Source organism: Misgurnus anguillicaudatus, chromosome 15, assembly GCF_027580225.2.
Source record: "Misgurnus anguillicaudatus chromosome 15, ASM2758022v2, whole genome shotgun sequence".
Taxonomy (NCBI): Eukaryota; Metazoa; Chordata; class Actinopteri; order Cypriniformes; family Cobitidae; genus Misgurnus; species Misgurnus anguillicaudatus.
The window spans coordinates 908,064-926,782 of record NC_073351.2 but is presented as its reverse complement, the minus strand read 5'-3'; the positions used below and the strand labels follow the sequence as shown (position 1 = coordinate 926,782).

Below are 18,719 nucleotides of genomic sequence, written 5' to 3'. Positions count from 1 at the left end.
TCTCAGTGGCATCTTCTGGTTACTGATAGGAACACTATCAGGAAGGAAGAGAGGTTCGCGCTCGCGCATCATCTGCTTTTGTACTTTTGCGCAACAATAATGCCCTCTCGACAGTTGTCAGTACCTTAAATACAGTCTTAAATCACAGAAACCATGATCAAGCTTATAAAATACAATCTGCATAAACAAGTTGAGAGTAAAAGCCATGTACATGTCTTGACTAAACAGTGTTTACTGCTGTTGTTAATAAATCTAAGGTGTTTGTAGGTTTTTTTTGTGTTTATCTATTTCAGTTATTCTTATACTGTACACCCCTGCACCACTTTCATTACATTCTTTAAAAGCTACTCTATGTATGCCTTACTAAACTGCATGTTTTTCAAGCAGCTAAAATATGATATGATCTGTAGTGTTATTCCAGATATACAGTAGCGGAGTGGCCATCGGGAGAGTCGGGACATTTCCCGGTGGGCCGGTAGTGTTTTGAGGCTGCGAGGCAATGATACATTGCAAGTTATATAGCAACCCCGTCTGGCAGCCTGATGTGCTGGTCAAACTGTGCAGCCTCTTTGCTCAACACAGAAGGCTATATAAAAGTGCTCAACCTGTTCGGCAGGTCCATGTTTAGGATTTTTTTTAAATATAGGGGGATTATTGAACGGCCCCTCTCCAAATTGCATAGCCTGTCGGCCTTTGATGTAAAAAGCTGCGTCGCCGAATGCCTGTATATTTCAGTACATACACGGTCGGATTGATTCATCAAGCGGAGACTATTTGATAGAAAGTGTGGATGTTTAAAATCTCTAGCCTGGTGGTCAGTACTTGAATGGATAAAATCAGCACATTTGCAAAGGTTTATCTCGATATGGCTATATATAATAAATAAAATTTAGAAGGGTAACTTTGCAGTATCACATTTTATATTTCCTACTATTAGATTTCTATTAGATTTCCATATTAATAGACGAGAGTATTCAACTGAAATATATAAATATCCTCACAACATTATTATTTCTCAAAACTTTGACAAAAATTATTTTCAAAAGAATCTGTTTTCTAGATGCACACATTATTCCGGATATGATTTGAATATTAGACGAGATAATATAACGGCAATGAACGTCTCATATGCCATTAAATATCCACATATAAATTAACATTACAGCCTAATGAAATTAATAAAAAGACAAGGAAGCAGGATTGGCATGTAATGCGCCAAACACGTTAAAATAAATAAGCAATAACCGTGGAAAAAACATTATTATCTCTCAAAACTTTATATGACAAAAGTTATATTTAAAGGAAATATTCTTACAGTTATTCAAAGATGCACAAATTATTCCATATTACTCCCGTTTATGAGCACATTCATCTCCGGTCTCGCTCTGTTATGTAATAGCTGATTGACAGGTGCGCAACTCCGTCTTTCAAACAGGTATAATTTTGTATAGTTACTCATTTAGGAAAATTAGCCATGATTTAATGATTTTATTAATATTATGAAAATGTTTTTTGTTGGGCAAATTGATTACGATTTGTATTACCCTAGTTTTACTACAAATAGGCTACGAGACATTTTTTTTACCACGGAGGGCCGGTGGTATACGAAATTTCCCGGTCGATTTTTTGGTCCCACTCCGCCCCTGCAGATATAGCAGGTCATATTTGTATATATGTCTTAATTGAGGTGGTCAATCTGCATTTAAAAGGGTTTTAAATCTCTATGGGGCAGTTTCCAAGACAGGTTTTAGATTAATCCAGCACTAGTCCTTAGTTATTTTTGGACATTTAAGTAGTTTTTACAAACAAACCTTACAAAAAACTATACTGGTGTGCATATTGAGACAAAACAATGGCAGTGCTATATGTTAAGATATGCCAGTGCAAAATGTTTTTAAATAAAGACAGCTCAAACATGCATTTTAGTCTGCGACTAGGATAATACATGTCCGGGAAACCGTCGCTATGGCTTTTATTATCTCTAATCAGGGGCGATTCTAGGATTTTCATTTTAGGGGGTCTCAGCCCCCAGTAAAAAATATTATTTGACTATTAGGGTAGGGTTGTATACTACTAACCTTATTGCAATCCACTATTCTATTGTATTCCCTGTGTTTCATATATGGGACTAGAAAATTTTCAGTTGGGAATGGAGATTTTTTTCAATGAAGACTTCCTGATTCACTATTCACTGTGCAAATACATGACACACGTTTCCAGTACAAATACATTAATTTTACTGTTTGCATTTCTATGCTCACATAGAAACCTTAGATAAGGTTTTTATTTTTGACAAAATAACATAAACTTTTAACCAGAAAACATAAACCGGATTTGCTAATCTTATAGGTTAATATTATTAGTTGATATAGCCACTGTGTTAATCTGGGAACAAATTTATACAGATCTAAATATAGAAAAGGGGACTGACCAACAAGTGATCTACCTTAATACTGAGTTGTCAAGATGCAGTATGATGTGGTTTTAAGGACAGGGTTTAGATTAATATTACAGGTGTCTTGAGACAAAACAATGTGATTGATGTATTTTAAGATATGTTAGTGCAAGCAACTTTTGGTTAAGAACTAAAACTCAAACAGGCATTTTTGACTTAAGCCCTGTCTGGGAAACAGCCCCTATGTCTATACTGTAGTGTAGGTCAGTGCTTCCCAATCCTGGTCCTCGAGGCCCACCTCCCAGAAAGTTTAAGATGTCTCCTTATTTAAAACACCTGATTCAACTTATCAGCCTCCTTCCAAAATTGTACACATGTCTCCCTAACAAGCTGATGAGTTAAATCAGGAGTGTTAAATAAGGAGACATCTAAAACTTTCTGGGAGAGGGGCCTCGAGGACCAGGATTGGGAAACACTGGTGTAGGTGAACCCTCAAAAACTTACTAGGAATACACAATGTACACTATCATACCACAGACAATTACACAGGTGGCATACACTTTTTAAAAGGAAGAAGTTCAAATGTTGAAATATTAATATTTTAAATGAAACAAACATATTTAATAATCTATACTTTAATCATATTATTAGATTTTAAAAAAAAGTTATTTTAAAGAACTGTAAATATAAGGTGAAATGGCCATAAAAAGCTTGATTTGCACTTTTGATCCAATATTTTTCACAAAAAAACAAGTTTTATAAAAGGATAAACTTCACAATCACCCGGTGTGTCGCTGCATGAAATTATCTGCCTGATGCGTTCAGAGCAACAACTGTATAAAGCAATGCATCACGCGAGTAACGTTAATCAGCAATATATAGATGTGTGCTTTTAATGGTTACTTGACTGACCCGCTCCCTTCGTGGCGAATATTTCTGTGATTTTGCAGCATCTCGCTGCGTCTGTCTCTCTCTGATTCTCCTTTGCGCTGCATATTTGTTAGATAAAGCCAAAAAGGCAGTGGGTTGCCGCCGTTAGGTCATGTGGTGGCATTTTTGCACCCCGATTGACTGACTCACAGAGGCAGACAGAGTGCACAGCTTCATTACTTGAGTAAGAGTTTAGTTACCCCTTGCTAAATTTTACTCAAGTACAAGTAAAAGTACTGCAGTCAGATGTCTACTCACGTAAAAGTAAAAAGTACTTGTTTTTAAAAGTACTTGAGTATCAAGAGTACAAGAGTACATTTTTTTATTTTGCATTACTACTGCCACAGTGCACATTGAACCACGTGAGATGATTGACAGCTGTACAGCAAATGAGCTCTGAGGTCAAATCTGACACGAATCAGGAAGAGGAGACACACATCTCACTCCGTTCGCTCTTTGAGCTCTTCAGATCGCATAATTCAGTGGAAAATTAATAGAAATCTTATTCTTTAAGACTAAATATTTTACTAACATGTGATAATTAATCATTATTTCTTCAAATATGCGCACCATTGTACTAATAGCCCTGGCGGATTCTGTATATTTTATGTATTTGAATACAATAAAACCGGAGAAGACGAGAATGAATGTTTGATGATTTCTATTCAAAATAACGAACGTTTTAGATTAATTATTTTGCACTCCTGGCATAAATTAAGAAATTAATGTCACTGCAAACCAGTTTAATAACAAACAGTGGTCAAATGTCAAAGCTGGAGTCTTAAACCTGTCTTGTGATGCTGAGTTTGTCCAGACCAAGTAAGAGTGTGATGTTTTGAAGAGTAATAAATTTGAACAACAATAATCCGGGATCACCAGTGATCCCTGCCGCTCTCAAGGGGTTGAATTTTTGTAAGTGGTGATGAAGCTCTGTTTTGGAAACACAGCAAACACTTAAAGCGAAAACTATCATCAACTTGTTTAGAAAATTACAATAGTCTGGCGAGGTGGAGCCACGGGTTGTCACATTCCCAGGATGGACCTGCTCTGTCTTCATCCATTGTTTCGTCCATGATTTCTTCTCTTATCTAAATCTGACTATTGGGACTTTGGCGGAAAGCTGAAGGTGATAGCTGATAGGCTGTCCCAATCAGTGGCGCCTGCACAATCCAATCACGTTTGAGCAAAAGGAAACAACAAATCGAGGGTTTCTGAGATTTTTCTTTTTTCCTTTTTTTAGAAGAAGTAAGTTAACGGGTACTCACGGTTATGGATAGAAATGTAGTGGAGTAAAGAGTACAATATTTGCCTCTCAAATGTACTTGAGTAAAGTCATGAGTACTCCCCAAAAATAATACTCGAGTAAAGTACAGATCCCTCAAAATTGTACTTAAGTACTGTACTCAAGTAAATGTACTCCGTTACTGTCCGGCTCTGCTGACTCGTAGAATTTAAGAGGTCTGTCATTCATTCATATCATGTTGTCCGCCCTGCACACACCTTGTACTACTGATGTTCGCTCTGCTCGGCCCCCCTGCAGATTTAAAAACGCTCTAAATCCATGCTGACTCAGATCAGGGGAGGAAACTTGACGCAGCATGCCGCCTTTTCTAAAGAGTTTTTATAGGGAACTAAAGCGATCACAAATTAATTAATCAAATAATTTTTTAGGGGGGCTGGGCAGAATTTTAGGGGGGCTAAAGACCCCTTAAAAAGGGCATAGTGACGCCCCTGTCTCTAATATCTATCTCAGTGGTGCACAAGTGAGTACCAGACCTTTTTTCCCCACTTTAAGTACTGTTGTTAATGTTTATAATATGTGTTTGTTTGTTTGTTGTAATTTTGTTCTGTTTTAAATAAAAAAAGGAAACTGTGTGCTGTCAAGGGGGAAGTGCTATGAGCGTTGACGTGATGAGCACCATTCAATGATTAGCCCAGGCCTATGTCATTATAAAAAAAACTGTTTGTGGCACACCTAAAGCCCGGTGCACACTGTGAGATTTCAGCCACGATTTAGCTGTCTAGGACAAATTTTGACATCCTAAAAGATTTCTGGAATCCCAGGCTAAAATCTGCCGTCTTTGATCTCTAGTTTGACATGTTCACAGACAGCCGATTAATGACCGTTGCGATCAAAATTATCCTCCGACAAAAATCTGGCAGTGTCAGAAATTTTGAGACACAATCCTGCTGTGTGACATCTTCCTACGACAACCGGCAGATCAAGAACCAATAGAAGCACAGAACCCGATGATGCAATAAGTACGGCGACAACAACAAATCAACGCAGACAAATGTCAAAAAGAGCCAGGTTGACTATAGGGAATGTTAATGTACGTCACGCAGTGTTGCATTATGGGACGTGGGCGCCATGTTTGGTACCGCCGACCACTATGCCATTTAATTGTGGGTGTGTTAATCTAAAACTAGGTAAACTTGAAGAATAACGGAAGAAATTTAGAAGTTTGAAAGAAAAAAGAGAAGGGACCCTATCGGGAGAAACTAAATGCTACTGCCAAAAACTTTATTTGGACAAATAAACAACATAGATCCATATGATTTAGCAGCCCCATGACTGGATTACGGATCCAGACACATTACCTCCGCTTACATATCTGGTCAATTACCTTGTTTTTGCAGGACTTTATTTACACTTTGCAGGAGTTTAAGAGCTATAAATCCCTTCAAGCTTATAGTAAGATGACACTTCTTCTTTTGGAGTCTTATGACGGTGGCAAACCAGCTATTTACTGACAATGTATTAATACCTACGTACGGTATCTTAATGATTCTATAAAAAAATTATCCATTGTAAGTTATTCTGTGCGATGAATCAACACATGTTCATAAGATAGCACTTCTGTTTTGGCCAAGTTATTAAAACAAACAAAATGCTAAATGTTCAACTAAGGTTATGTTATTTAAAGAGTCACAAGCAGTGGGTTTGAGCAGTTGCATTTAATAAAAAATATTTGTTACAATCGTCAAAATTGTCTAAATGTTTATTTTTATAACTCATGTGGTTAGGGTGATCAGAAATGAATCAATCAATCAATCAATCAATCAATAACTTACATTTACAAGTTAGTTTGACAGTGTTAGCATAAAAACAAGACAATTTAGATGGTTCTGCTTTTATTAATCACAAATTACTGAATGACTGAAAATGCAGCGAACACACTCTCGCTGATGCAGGGATTTTTTTGAAAAGTAAACGTTTTTCTCCTGATTGCAGCAGGAAAACCACGCGATCCGGCGTCTTTTAGTCAGCTCCTGCACCGGCTTCCCTTGTTTTTTCCACGAAAGCTGAAAAAACGTATTCCGTTGTTCAGTTTCCTCCCTGGATGATCGCGTGACCTGCTTGATCGAGCACTGACCAAACATATCGAAGTTTATTAAAATCTCGACAGAAAATACAAAAACAACCCCAACACATGAACTCAAATACAGCGGGATAGGGCGCGATCCTGCAAATATGGCGGATTACCCATAATGCAACACCGCGTGACGTCAACTCCACATTCCCTATACAGCAGGAGGAGAAACTTGAGGAGTTATTGAAAGATAAAGAGTGTTTGTACAACGTGTCATCACCATGATTGGATATAAATGAAGCAGCCTGGAGAAAAAACGAGCTGGAAATTAAAATGCCAAGTACTCGTCTCCTTCTTTTTATGCTTATTATTAAAATGAACGGTAAATCTTGTTTCGGTTTGCTAGCCTTCGCTTCAGCGTGTGTTTGTACAGCCGTCGTTGATCGATGACGTAAAACAGCGGACGTGTTTGTTTGCGTGCGTCCGATTTTTAAAAGTCTTTTAACTCGTACAGTCTGACATTGATGGAAACTGAGATCATACAGTGTGACATGGACTTAACTACGATATTGATCGCACAGTGTGGCAAGCAACAATCCTAAAAGACTATTTAAAATCGCACAGTGTATACCGGGCTTAAGTGTCATAAATCATCTCTAAAGGCCGGTGCACACTGTGAGATTTCAGCCATGATTTAGCTGTCTGGGACAAATTTTGAAATCCTAAAAGATTTCTGGAATCCTAGGCTAAAATCTGCCATCTTGGATCGCTAGTTTGACATGTTCACAGACAGACGATTAATGACTGTAGTACAACGTGTCATCGCCACTGTAACATGATAGGATAAAAATGAAGCAGCCTGGAGAGAAATAGCACTACAAATTCAAATGCTAGGTAACTTGCTCGTCTCCTTTGTTTTTTCTTTTTTTTATGCTCGAGACAAGTCATGATTAAAATGAATGTTGTTTTGGTTTGCTATCCTTTGCTTAAGTGTGTGTTTGCCCAGCCGTCGTCAATCGATGACGTAAAACTGCGTCTGATTTTTAAAAGTCTTTCAATTCATACAGTCTGACATTGATGGAAACTGAGATCATACAGTGTGACATGGACTTAACTACGATCTTGATTGCACAGTGTGGCAAGCAACAATCCTAAATGACAATTTAAAATCGCACGTTGTATAACTACGACTTAACTACGATCTTGATCGCACAGTGTGGCAAGCAACAATCCTAAAGGACAATTTAAAATCGCACGGTGTATACCGTGCTTAAGACTGACACTTAAGATTTAGTCCTTGATAAGTCAATTCTTAGCAGTGCTCTTTTGAGAAGCTTGATAAATACGGGCCTAGGTGTTTAGAAAGCTGTTAAAACTAGCTTTAAATCTGTGAAACATTAGGGGTAATCAAGGTGACAAATGACAAGTCACTAAGACCAAATCACAACCGGTACTAAAATAGCTGTTGCCGCCTTTTCATATAGAAGTTTGGGCTAGGGTTGTGCCCTAGATAGTATTGTTTATCGATGATCTTCAGATATATCACCAATGGCAGGCTTTCATGGCGATAGTTTGCGAATGATTATTATTATTATCATCATAGTTTTATATTAACATGCACATTGCATGCTTTTTCTCACATGAGAGTTTGTGTGCTTCACTTTAAGCAGAGAGCTTTTAAAGGATTTCTTCTTGCACGCACATGGACTCAATGCGCGTGTCTTGGACTCCTAGCACCTGAAATAAATTCTGTCTTACATGCACGCACTCTCGCATCTGTCCGAAGACTAAACATAAACTAAAGTAGCAATCCTTATGTATTTGTTCAGTTTAATGCGTTTCATGCGAGCTGGGGCAAACTATACATTTCATGGAGTTGTAGCAATACATCCATCGTGTTTAAAATATGATTGTGTTTAAAATATGATAGCGTTCCACTGGACCGATGTGTTTAAAAAGGCACCTCTGAGAGCACCACTGCTTGACATGTGTAGCCTTCTGCAACAGCACTAAACAAATGCATTGTCCTAGCTCTGACATTTCCTTGCACCAGAGAGGTTGTTAGCGCGCCGAGAGTTAAAATCAGCGAGTGTCTTGTTCTCGCCCCTGGCACGCAATAAAATTACGTGCTCGGTTTAATGGCATCAGTTTTAAGAAGGTTGTGGTCATGACGGTGTTGCTCTTGTTCTTTTTTGTCCACCAATCAAGTGACTTGTCATAATGAGTAAAAATGAACAAACAAATAGATTAGTAAACAACTGCCCCGCCCCCCGATACTATCATGTATCGCTGATCTCACAGGCTGACGATAGGACGATCTCAAAATGGGGCATATCGCCTAACACTAGTTTGGGCAACAAGTAACAGCTATCCTTGTATCCAGTTTTGTTTTCATTCATGTTTGCATTTCTTATTATCATTCATGATTAACTCTTTCCCCACCAGCGTTTTTAAAAAAAAGTTGCCAGCCAGTGCCAGCATTTTTATGGTTTTCTTCAAAAATACTAAATTTTGAGCAAAAACCTGAGATAATTGCATTTTTGGGAAGGACTTTTGATAGACATTAGATTCAGAGCTATGATCAAAACATACATGATGATCAAACAGTTTGCTCTAATGGGATACTTCTGGGTTTTATAAGTTGGGTAAAAGCGCCACCTGGTGCATAATAACAGATTGCCAGAAAAACATTGGCAGGGAAACATTTTCTCTTAATTGACAAGTTAATGCAGTCTGTTCATCACAGTCTACTTATAAACAACTCAATGTGCTACACAATGCCACACATTTTTGGCTGTATAAAGAACCTTTAAAAAGAATCTGAAGAATCTTCTTAATTTCACAAAATGGTTATTTGTAGTGGGGGAAAAATTTATTTGGCTATTAAGGTAAGAAAGTAAACCACCAACTTCCCCAACAAAATGCAATCATCAAAGAAGGGCAGATATTTCAGATCATTTGGCAGCATGAAAACATATACTAAATGTGTGAAAGTTGAATGCAGTTTTAGGCCCACCTTGATCTCAACTCTGCATATGTGCTTTATGTATATTTGTATTTGTATAAATAAATGATCTTTGTTGTCCGTATAGGTGGTGTTTTAGAATCAGAGCATTTCAAGTTGAGGAGTGGAGGAAAACCTTCCAGAAAGTGTGGCATCACCACCAGCGGGAATCACTTGTTCTTCAGCGAAGATGGTTTGCGTATGCTAGAAACTTTAGATCTGGACCTGTCAAATGCCAGGTATTTTGATTAACAAAAGATAAACAAGCAGAATGCATGTAAACGCATTTCAGCAGAAAGTAAAACTGTTTGTCAATAACAGGTTTGTCCAGTTTTTTTTGAGACTGGGATGTGGGAAAGCCACCCCTGATCCACGCTCTCAGCCTGTGCTCCTGCAGTTGTCTGTGAATGGGGGCCTGAGCTGGACTCTTCTTCAGGAATTCCTGTACAGCAACAACAGTAACCAAGCACACCTGGTGGCCCTCGAGATCCCACTCAGAGCCCGTACTCCAGCAACACGCCTGCGCTGGTGGCAGCCTTCTGAAAACGGCCATTTCCATAGTCCATGGGTTATTGATAAAGTAAACAGCTGCAATGACATTCATATTAAAAATTATACAACAGTTCTTTCTGGTTCTCGAATCTGATTGGCTAGGAGCTATACGATATTGTGCTGATAACGGCACTGTAACCGCTTTAACTTTCGTATTATTCCGCCACCTAGTGAATGGAGGTCCTAAGCAGGCTCATCTCTGAATGGAAAAACACAGACGCGCTGTTTGAATCACTCTCCGTGTGTCTCATTAGTTTACTAGCTCATAAATCAGTCTGTGAATCCCCAATCAGAAGTTATTATTCCGTCAAAGATCAGCGATCTTGTATGTTACTATATCTTTTATCAGAACGCGAAAACACAGTGGAACTGCAGGTAAGCCCCGCAGCTTTTAAATGTGGACATTGATCATTTACTTTATCGTGACGTGACTATTAAAACATGTTATGAGATATCGCCACTGGTATATTTATAAGCAGCATGCAAAAACATCTCTCTGACACTTATAAAAAAACGTTTTGTATAGTACTGACAAGAACAAAGTTTAATAATAATAATCGAGTGCTCGTATCGCTTTAAGAATAAATGAGAAAGCAATAGTAACGTAACACAAGTATAGTTTTATTAACTTTTACCTCGCGGCAAAACAATAACAACACAAAAGACACTAATTATGAATAAAAAAAACAAGTACTAGTTTGATCATGACACCAAATACTGCTGATTTGATCTCATTTTGACGATCATAAACAAACAAGGCCAACATGAGAGCCAGGGAATCACTTTCAGAGATGTAGCCCAGAGAGGGCGGTGGTCAGCGGGGCGAGTTAACACTGACGTCCGCTCATGCTTTGGTTCTCATTCGTACCGAATCTCACTAAGCAAACGTTCAAACAGGTGCTATCTTTACTAATCGACTGCAGATTTAAATATAATACAGATACATTCTCGACTGAACTAATCTTAAAACTACACTTTGTGACCAAGAAACGGTAATATAAAGAAACGGCTTTTCCGTCCATTGAGTTGTTATGAGCTTCAAAGCAGCCGAAAGTTTTACCTGTCATTCTGGCCGCCCTCAAATCCGTGGCGGAAGAAGTAGTTCTCAAACAAAGAGGCTTTTAAAATAACTCCATTGTTGTTTTCTAGTTTTCGTTTTTCAAACGTGTGCCGTCGAACTGTTGTATAAAAGCAATATCGTTCTCGGAGTCGTGTGATATAGCTCTATATCATCACGGCTGTGATTGCCTCCGGCACTTGGCCTGCGGCCTCGTGCCTCTGGCCTAATCACAGCCATGATGATATAGAGCTATATCACACTCCTACTCGAGCGATATTGCTTAAGTGTGGCATGGAATATTATTACCAGTGTTGTAGTTGAGTCCAACTTGAGTCCGAGTCAAGACCAGAGACCGAGTGTCGAGTCCGAGTCAAGACCAAATCCAGATAAAGCTTGATGTGGACTGGACTCAGACTTAAAACATGATCTCTGGTCTTGGTCTTGACTTAACTCCAACACTGATTATTACACAAACTTGCTCTTTATATGGGGTTTGCAAAGACCCAAATTCAGTGTTTCATTGAACTGAGTTACTGCTGCTACATTGGATATTTAATTCTTGGTTATAATTTTTTTATTGCATCAAAACTAATAATTATGTTTGTTCCCAATGTTTATGTAATTTTAAGACCTGCTCAGGACTATATGATTTTTATTGACCTGATACATAAAACCATATAGTTTAAAGGCGGTGTACTTTTTTTTTCACATGACTGTGCATCCCACTGCTTGACTGGTGCACTTATGACAATATAACGGCGCTTTTCCATTGCATAGTACCCCACGGTTTGGGACAGCTTACTTTTGTGAGCTTTTCCACTGGGTTCAGTACGTAGTATCCAATACTTATTTTAGTACCACCTCAGTCGGGGTTCCAAGCGACCTGAGAGAATCATCACTACCAGCGTCATTGCTATAATGTAAAAGATTAGCTTTACCTTTATGCTAGCTGGCCCTGTCTCGAGCAAACATGTTGTCATCTGTGCTCTGCTATAAGTTCCCAAACTCCCTTTTAGCGATTAAAAAAATCCACAGGTTAAAAATCAGGAACACCATGCAAATTTTTTCCAGACTTGCAGTTTATGGCGGCACATTCACGACGCGCACATTCGCATATATGCTTAAATGCAACTTAAATGAGGCTCAGCGGAGCACGTTAACTGAACGCGACAGGTGTTTGAACAGAAACTGTCATGTGAGACAGAGGTAGGGATAAATGCGATGTGCAAACATCTGTTTGTGGTGGTCAATTTTAATTTTGTGGCAGACTGAGAAATAAATAAATGTATGGGAATGTACAACGAAACTCTCACTTGTATGATGTCACAGCAGTAGGCAGCGCAAATATAACAAAACGCATATAATCCCTCCCACTCCGAAGTGTTACTAAACTCGATGGAAAAGCTAACTAAGCCAAAGTGAGGTGAGCTGACAAGACCAGACAGAAACCAAACCGTGGGGTACTATGCGATGGAAAGCTGCATAATTCATGTTATTCACGTCACTTCAGTGTTTAAAATGTTGTGCTGATGATTGTATTGACTCTATGGAATATTGAGTGTATAGTAACTTTCATTGTGTTTTATTGGAATCTGGTTTAGTTGATTGTTTGTGTGTGTAGTTAGTTGTGGGTGGCAGTGCCAGTGGTTGGGGGCCATTAGAGGATGACTTTTCTTCTACAAACGAACGTTCTTGGCTGCTGCACCCCGGTGGCACACGAATGCCAGTGTGTGGCTCTGATGGTGAAGCTTTCGCATTCATTGAGAAGTCAAGTACACGCTATGCCATAACCACAGACATCAGTTTGGGCCCGGACGCCTTTATCCAGTTTGAGTTCTCTGCTTCCTGCTCCGTCACATCCTCCTGTTACAGTACGTCTTATAAAAAACCTGCATCAGTCATTGCTCTGTGTTGGTCACTGTTTATCTGATTGCTGTGTGTGTGTGTGTGTGTGTGTGTGTGTGTGTGTGTGTGTGTGTGTGTGTGTAGCAATAGAGCTGGAGTACTCATTAGATCTGGGTCTCACATGGTTGCCGCTGGTGAGGGATTGTTTACCTACGAGTCCCGACTGCTCCACCTACACCCTCCAGAGACTGCTGGTGTCCGATACCTATAACAAGTGGGGAAGAGTAACTTTACCCATACCAGCACATGCCAGGTAAACACTCGTCGACATGCATAGACTTCTAAATGTTTGAAGCAGGATGCTTAGAACGTTTTTACACATGCTCAGGTCCACGGCCACACGATTCCGCTGGTTCCAGCCGGCGCCGTTTGATAAACAGCAAACGTGGGCTCTGGATAACCTGTATATCGGCGAAGGCTGTCCTGAAATGTGTTCCGGACGCGGGTTGTGCAGACGGAGCTCCTGCATGTAAGTCAGTTGCACCTTCGGGAGGTAATCTTCTCAGTACGAGAAGTCTCTTTCCTGTTCCTCATGCTTCTTTCCTGTCAGATGTGACCCCGAGTGGGGTGGTGAGATCTGCGACGAGCCTCTGCTCTTTCTGGCCACACAGCTGAAGGACAGTTTCAGTCGAGCCCCAGCACTCAATCACTGGCACTTGCTTACCGGCGGCAAGATCAGCACAGTGTGTGGAGTTGTGGCCTCAGGATCAGCCCTGCACTTCAGCGGGGTAAAACAAGAAACCCTCACTTTTATTGTTATTCTAAAAGTGTTCAAAAAGTGTGTTCACGGTTATTTATGTCACTTATCAACTTTTTGGCCCATTATGGATAATATCAAAAGAAAAATATGGTATTTTATTATAGTTGAAAAAGCAAAACAAACTAATTTAGCTTGCAGATTAAAAACTGAGCGTCACCGCGGGCTGAAAGCATTCTTTTATGAAGATTCAGGTCCAGATCTCTAGTGGCTTGGCTCATGTTTATTAATAGTTATGGCCATCCATGTTTCATTTTTTCTTTATGAGTTTCTGGCCCCTGCTGAACTTGACTGTAGGTACCAATTTAGTTTGATCAGAGCATGAACGCGTTTCCTGCCTGCCTCAGAGCAAATTCCATGTTATATAAGGTTTTCAGCAATCTGTTTTGTCCTTTGTTTATCTGTCTGTCTATCAGCCTGCCTGTCTGTCTCTCTGTCTAGTCCTTTATTTCATAATAAAGTAAGACTCTGGGGTCTGGTGTCATTTGTCTCATGGACAGAGCTGCTCTCGTCAGCTGGTCACAGTGGATTTGAATCTGACCAGTGCTGAATTCATTCAGTTCTACTTCATGTACGGCTGCATGACGGCACCCAGTGGTCGCAGTCAGGGTGTTCTTCTGGAGTTCAGTGTGAATGCTGGAATCAGCTGGAATCTGCTGACTGAGATCTTCTATGACCAGTACCGCAAACCTGAGTAGGTCCACATGTTGTGTTTTCATCCTTTTTGTTTTGATTTGCTGCTGTGCTTCTCTGATTTTTAGAAAATAAATGTCTTATGCATTTCTAAGTTATATGTCATCTTTGCTTAAAAAACTTCATCACTGATTGTAAATGTCTGTTCCACTGATATAAAATATTCAGTAAAATAATTCAGACACAACAATACACACTGAGCTGCAAACCATAGCATGAGTAAGCATGGAATAAGTCACAAGCCTTTACAAGATTGTACTTCTATGTTAGTTTAAAAGTCATTTAACTATACAGTACACAAAGTCTTTAGCCCAGGTAAACAGAAGCTTGTTGCTTTGATTCCTACTGCTCAAACTAGAGCATCAAACAGGGTTTTCAACTCTGGCCCTCGAGTGTATGTGTGTTCAAGACTTGCAGTGCATGTGTTCACTACTGACTGGATGGGTTGAATGCAGAGGTTACAGTTTGAGTATCGGCTCTACCATATCTGACAAAATCACTTAGGTGCTATGGATAGAGAAGTGGGCTATAAGAGGGGGTAATTGTTGAGGTTCTGATTGCATATAGACGGTTTCAGCAGTAACAACATAAACAAAGGCTTTCGTGGAAAGCACTCAAACTCCGCTAAGAGTAAATAACAAAGTCCTTTTAGAGTAGTTTATTTCTGATAACAAGCAAAATAAACAAGTAGATTACCTTAGTTCATATTTTATAGCTAAAACGTAAAAAACAACCCTGAGCTAACGTTGCTGTGTAAAATGTAAAAAAATATAATGTATACAATGTTAACTACAAACCGGCTCCCAAACCTCCCTTCACATAATGGTGATTCATGACCGCTGTCTCCCCGTTTTTAGGAAACCAAAACATTTGTTATTTTTAACGAGGTATTTGTTCCAAGAGATCATTTACCCCCGAGTCAGGACCATTAAACATACAGAAACCGGAAGTAAAGTTCCGACCAGACCCGGAACCGCGACAATGCATTTGCGTCCGATGAAACCATCTATTTTTTTTAATATAACTGTATTTTCTGTTTGTTTTTTTTTATGAAAATTCAGAACAAACAGACCTTAATCAATAAAAAACATGATATGATCTGTTAAATGAGAAAAGTGCAATTATCAAGAATATTTAGAACTTGAAACTCAGCGTTTCTTTACTTCTTTGGTAGGTTTGTAAATGTTCTGCTGCCCCCAGTGGCCCGGGCAGTAGGTGTTCGGATTCGTTGGTGGCAACCTCAGCATGATGGGGCTGATCGTAGTGACTGGGCCGTGGATAATGTTTTGATCTCTGGGTCAGACGCTCACACTCAGATCTCTGACACCTTCAGTGGAGCAGCGCTGCCCAGTCATGAGAGAGCGCCTGCTGACGGCACTTACACCCAACATAGCAGCTTATTTACTCACCATGAGGAGACCATCGGTACGACATACAACAAAAATCACCTGAACTTTTTCTCATTGTTTGCTGTTGTGCTTTTTTCATTTCAATGCACTACTCATGCATATGAGAAAAATGTGTACGAGAAGTTAAGTAAAGCATGTTAAAACTCTTAGCAGTTGATTTTCTTCAACATGATCTTATTTAATTGATTTTATCTCTCTGTCAGTGAGCGATCACTGGCTCTTCTCGGAGGATTGCTCTGTCAAGCGCTTCTGCAACTCTCCAGATGGGGTTATGGCGTGTGGTGGCACTGATGGACAGGAAGTTGATGTTGTCACACATGACATAGTTCCTGGCAAAGGCTGGGTCATGCAGTTTAAGGTGAACTCTTGACTCATGTGCTCTTTATGAATAGCTCTTTATTAATTGTTAGACATAGCTGTTTGTGCAGTAGCAACTTATTAATGCAGCATTGTATTCAAATGTATAACTGTGTATTTGTTTAGATAGCAGTTGGCTGCAGTGTACCTGAGAGGCCTGTGGAGAGACAGGTTCATGTGCAGTACTCTGTGAACTTCGGCGTGACCTGGAAGTACCTGGTCCCTCAGTGTTTACCTGCAGATCCGCGGTGTGCCGGACAAGTGTCACAGCCTTCCGTTTTCTTCCCCGCTGACGAATGGAAGCGAGCCGTCTACCCTCTACCGGATAATCTCGCAGACACGTGAGCATATTGCACCTGCCTGGTTCTGTGCAGAGTGGAAACCAGCACATAAGTAAATGCAAATGATAACACATGAAAAGTTGCATAAACCCAAACTAGCTGGTGGCTGGCCGAGCCAGCGCCAGACCCTGACCAAAATATGGAAAGAGGCCAAATTCAAATGGTCACACTGAGAGTGTTCAAAGTCGAAGACCAAAAAATATACAAAAAATGCTGATGTCATCATGTCTTTATTAACAAACGTTGCTTTTCAGGTGCATGCATCGTTCAAATGTTTCTTGATTGAGTGTTGATATTCTCTATGTTGTCCACAGTACGGTCCGCTTCCGCTTCTATCAGAGGCATTCAGATTTGCATTGGGCAGTGGAGAATTTTTATATCGGTCCTGCTTGTGAAAACCACTGCGGAGGTCATGGAGACTGTCTGGACCAACAATGCCAGTGTGACCCAGGATTCACTGGACCCAAGTGTTACGCTAGCAAACTGCTGAAGGTAAAAGAGATCACAGCATTTTATGAAGGAACACATCAGGACAAAGCATCTCACTATTTCACTTTTGTACCCAGCAGGCATCACTGAAGGAGCGCTTTGACTGGGATGGAGCCCGTGGAGCACAGTGGCAGCTGTTGGAGGGTGGTTATCCCTGCACCGACTGTGGGGTGCTGGTGGAAGGGACTGCTTTGTATTTTAATGGGGCAGATGCCAGGCAGGCAGTGACTAAAGATTTGGACTTGCGTGGGGCAAAGTAACTAGTTTCTTTTGATCTCAGCATGACATGAAACAATTTGAGCATGACAATAAAACAAAATTTGAGGTTTAAGGGTTCCGATATGGTGATGTACACCCTTGAAATATTGACATTTCATTTGAATTCCTTGCTGGAGTTTTCCATGTTCTATTTTTTTATTTCTAAACATAATTAACTTGTGCTTGTAAGATATTCAGATGCGGATATCAATGCTAAGCTCCTATTAAAGGTAGGGTAACACATTTTGAAAAATGCTAACGGTAGCCGCCTAGCAATGAAATCCCGATCCCACCCTCAAGTCAAATCGTCATCCAATGTCACGCCTCTTTCAAAACACATGAACACGCACAGATCAGACGGTCACATCTCATGTCTCATTCAGCAGTGAGAAAACTTTGCAGTACAAAGTCGAATAACACTTCCAAAATAACCAAACAACTGGTTTAACATCAGAGTTAGTTTAAGCACACGTTCGGTTGTGTAGACGTAGTAACTATATCGTTACGCTAATCCGTAAACGGACACAAATTTCATAAGCAACACAATGTTTCATCAAAGTAGAATATCTGAATCCATCTCAATACAAACATATCGCATACCTACCTTACCAAAATAAACAGTGCAACGACTCTTTCAGACCCTTTGCCTCCTGCAGCTGTTTCATCTCGTGGTAAAGCAGTAAAGTTACCGATGTTAATTTGGGTTTTTGCTCTTGCTGATCCAGGCCGTTTTTGCAGTTTTTGTTATAAAAGATGCCTTTAGTTTTGTGCCTCCTGTGTAGGTTGTCAATTCAGCAGAAAAGTTTGCTGTTCTCACTGTTTACAGGCAGGAGGTGAGCACAGGTGAACGCGCCGATGACGTATGGTGTCTGCGTGGACTCGCTGCGCGGTGGGCATTCAAATTACGCTTACGTATGAGGGACAAAAATGGAAGCGTCCGTTCGGACCGAAATCTATGATTTGTTGAACATTTTTGGTCCTACGCCTTTCACAGATAACATAAATTTCTACAAATACATTTAAACAACTTAACACAGTGATTGCTATCAGGATGTAAGGAGACTTTTAACCAGCATAACAAAAAATGTTTCAGGATCAAATCTGTTACCCTACCTTTAATACCACAGACATGAAAGACCAGTATAAATGCTGGTGAAGGGCTAAGGGGATTCTTATCATTTACTTACCTTCATGCCATACTCTATATCAGTGGTTCTCAATCTTTTTCACCGTGCGTCTAATGTGGGGTAATATG

The 18,719-nt window shown here is 39.8% G+C and overlaps 1 protein-coding gene across 1 annotated transcript in view; it reads left to right on the top strand.

Annotated features, from left to right (window-relative positions):
* reln (reelin) overlaps positions 1-18,719 on the top strand; it is a 376,800-nt gene that overhangs the window by 317,354 nt on the left and 40,727 nt on the right. Inside the window, 12 exon segments of the mRNA XM_055173428.2 lie at positions 9,732-9,882; positions 9,965-10,223; positions 12,877-13,126; positions 13,245-13,413; positions 13,489-13,629; positions 13,711-13,888; positions 14,418-14,611; positions 15,785-16,035; positions 16,223-16,377; positions 16,503-16,717; positions 17,032-17,209; positions 17,287-17,462. Of these exon segments, the coding sequence (XP_055029403.2) occupies positions 9,732-9,882; positions 9,965-10,223; positions 12,877-13,126; positions 13,245-13,413; positions 13,489-13,629; positions 13,711-13,888; positions 14,418-14,611; positions 15,785-16,035; positions 16,223-16,377; positions 16,503-16,717; positions 17,032-17,209; positions 17,287-17,462 (2,317 nt within the window).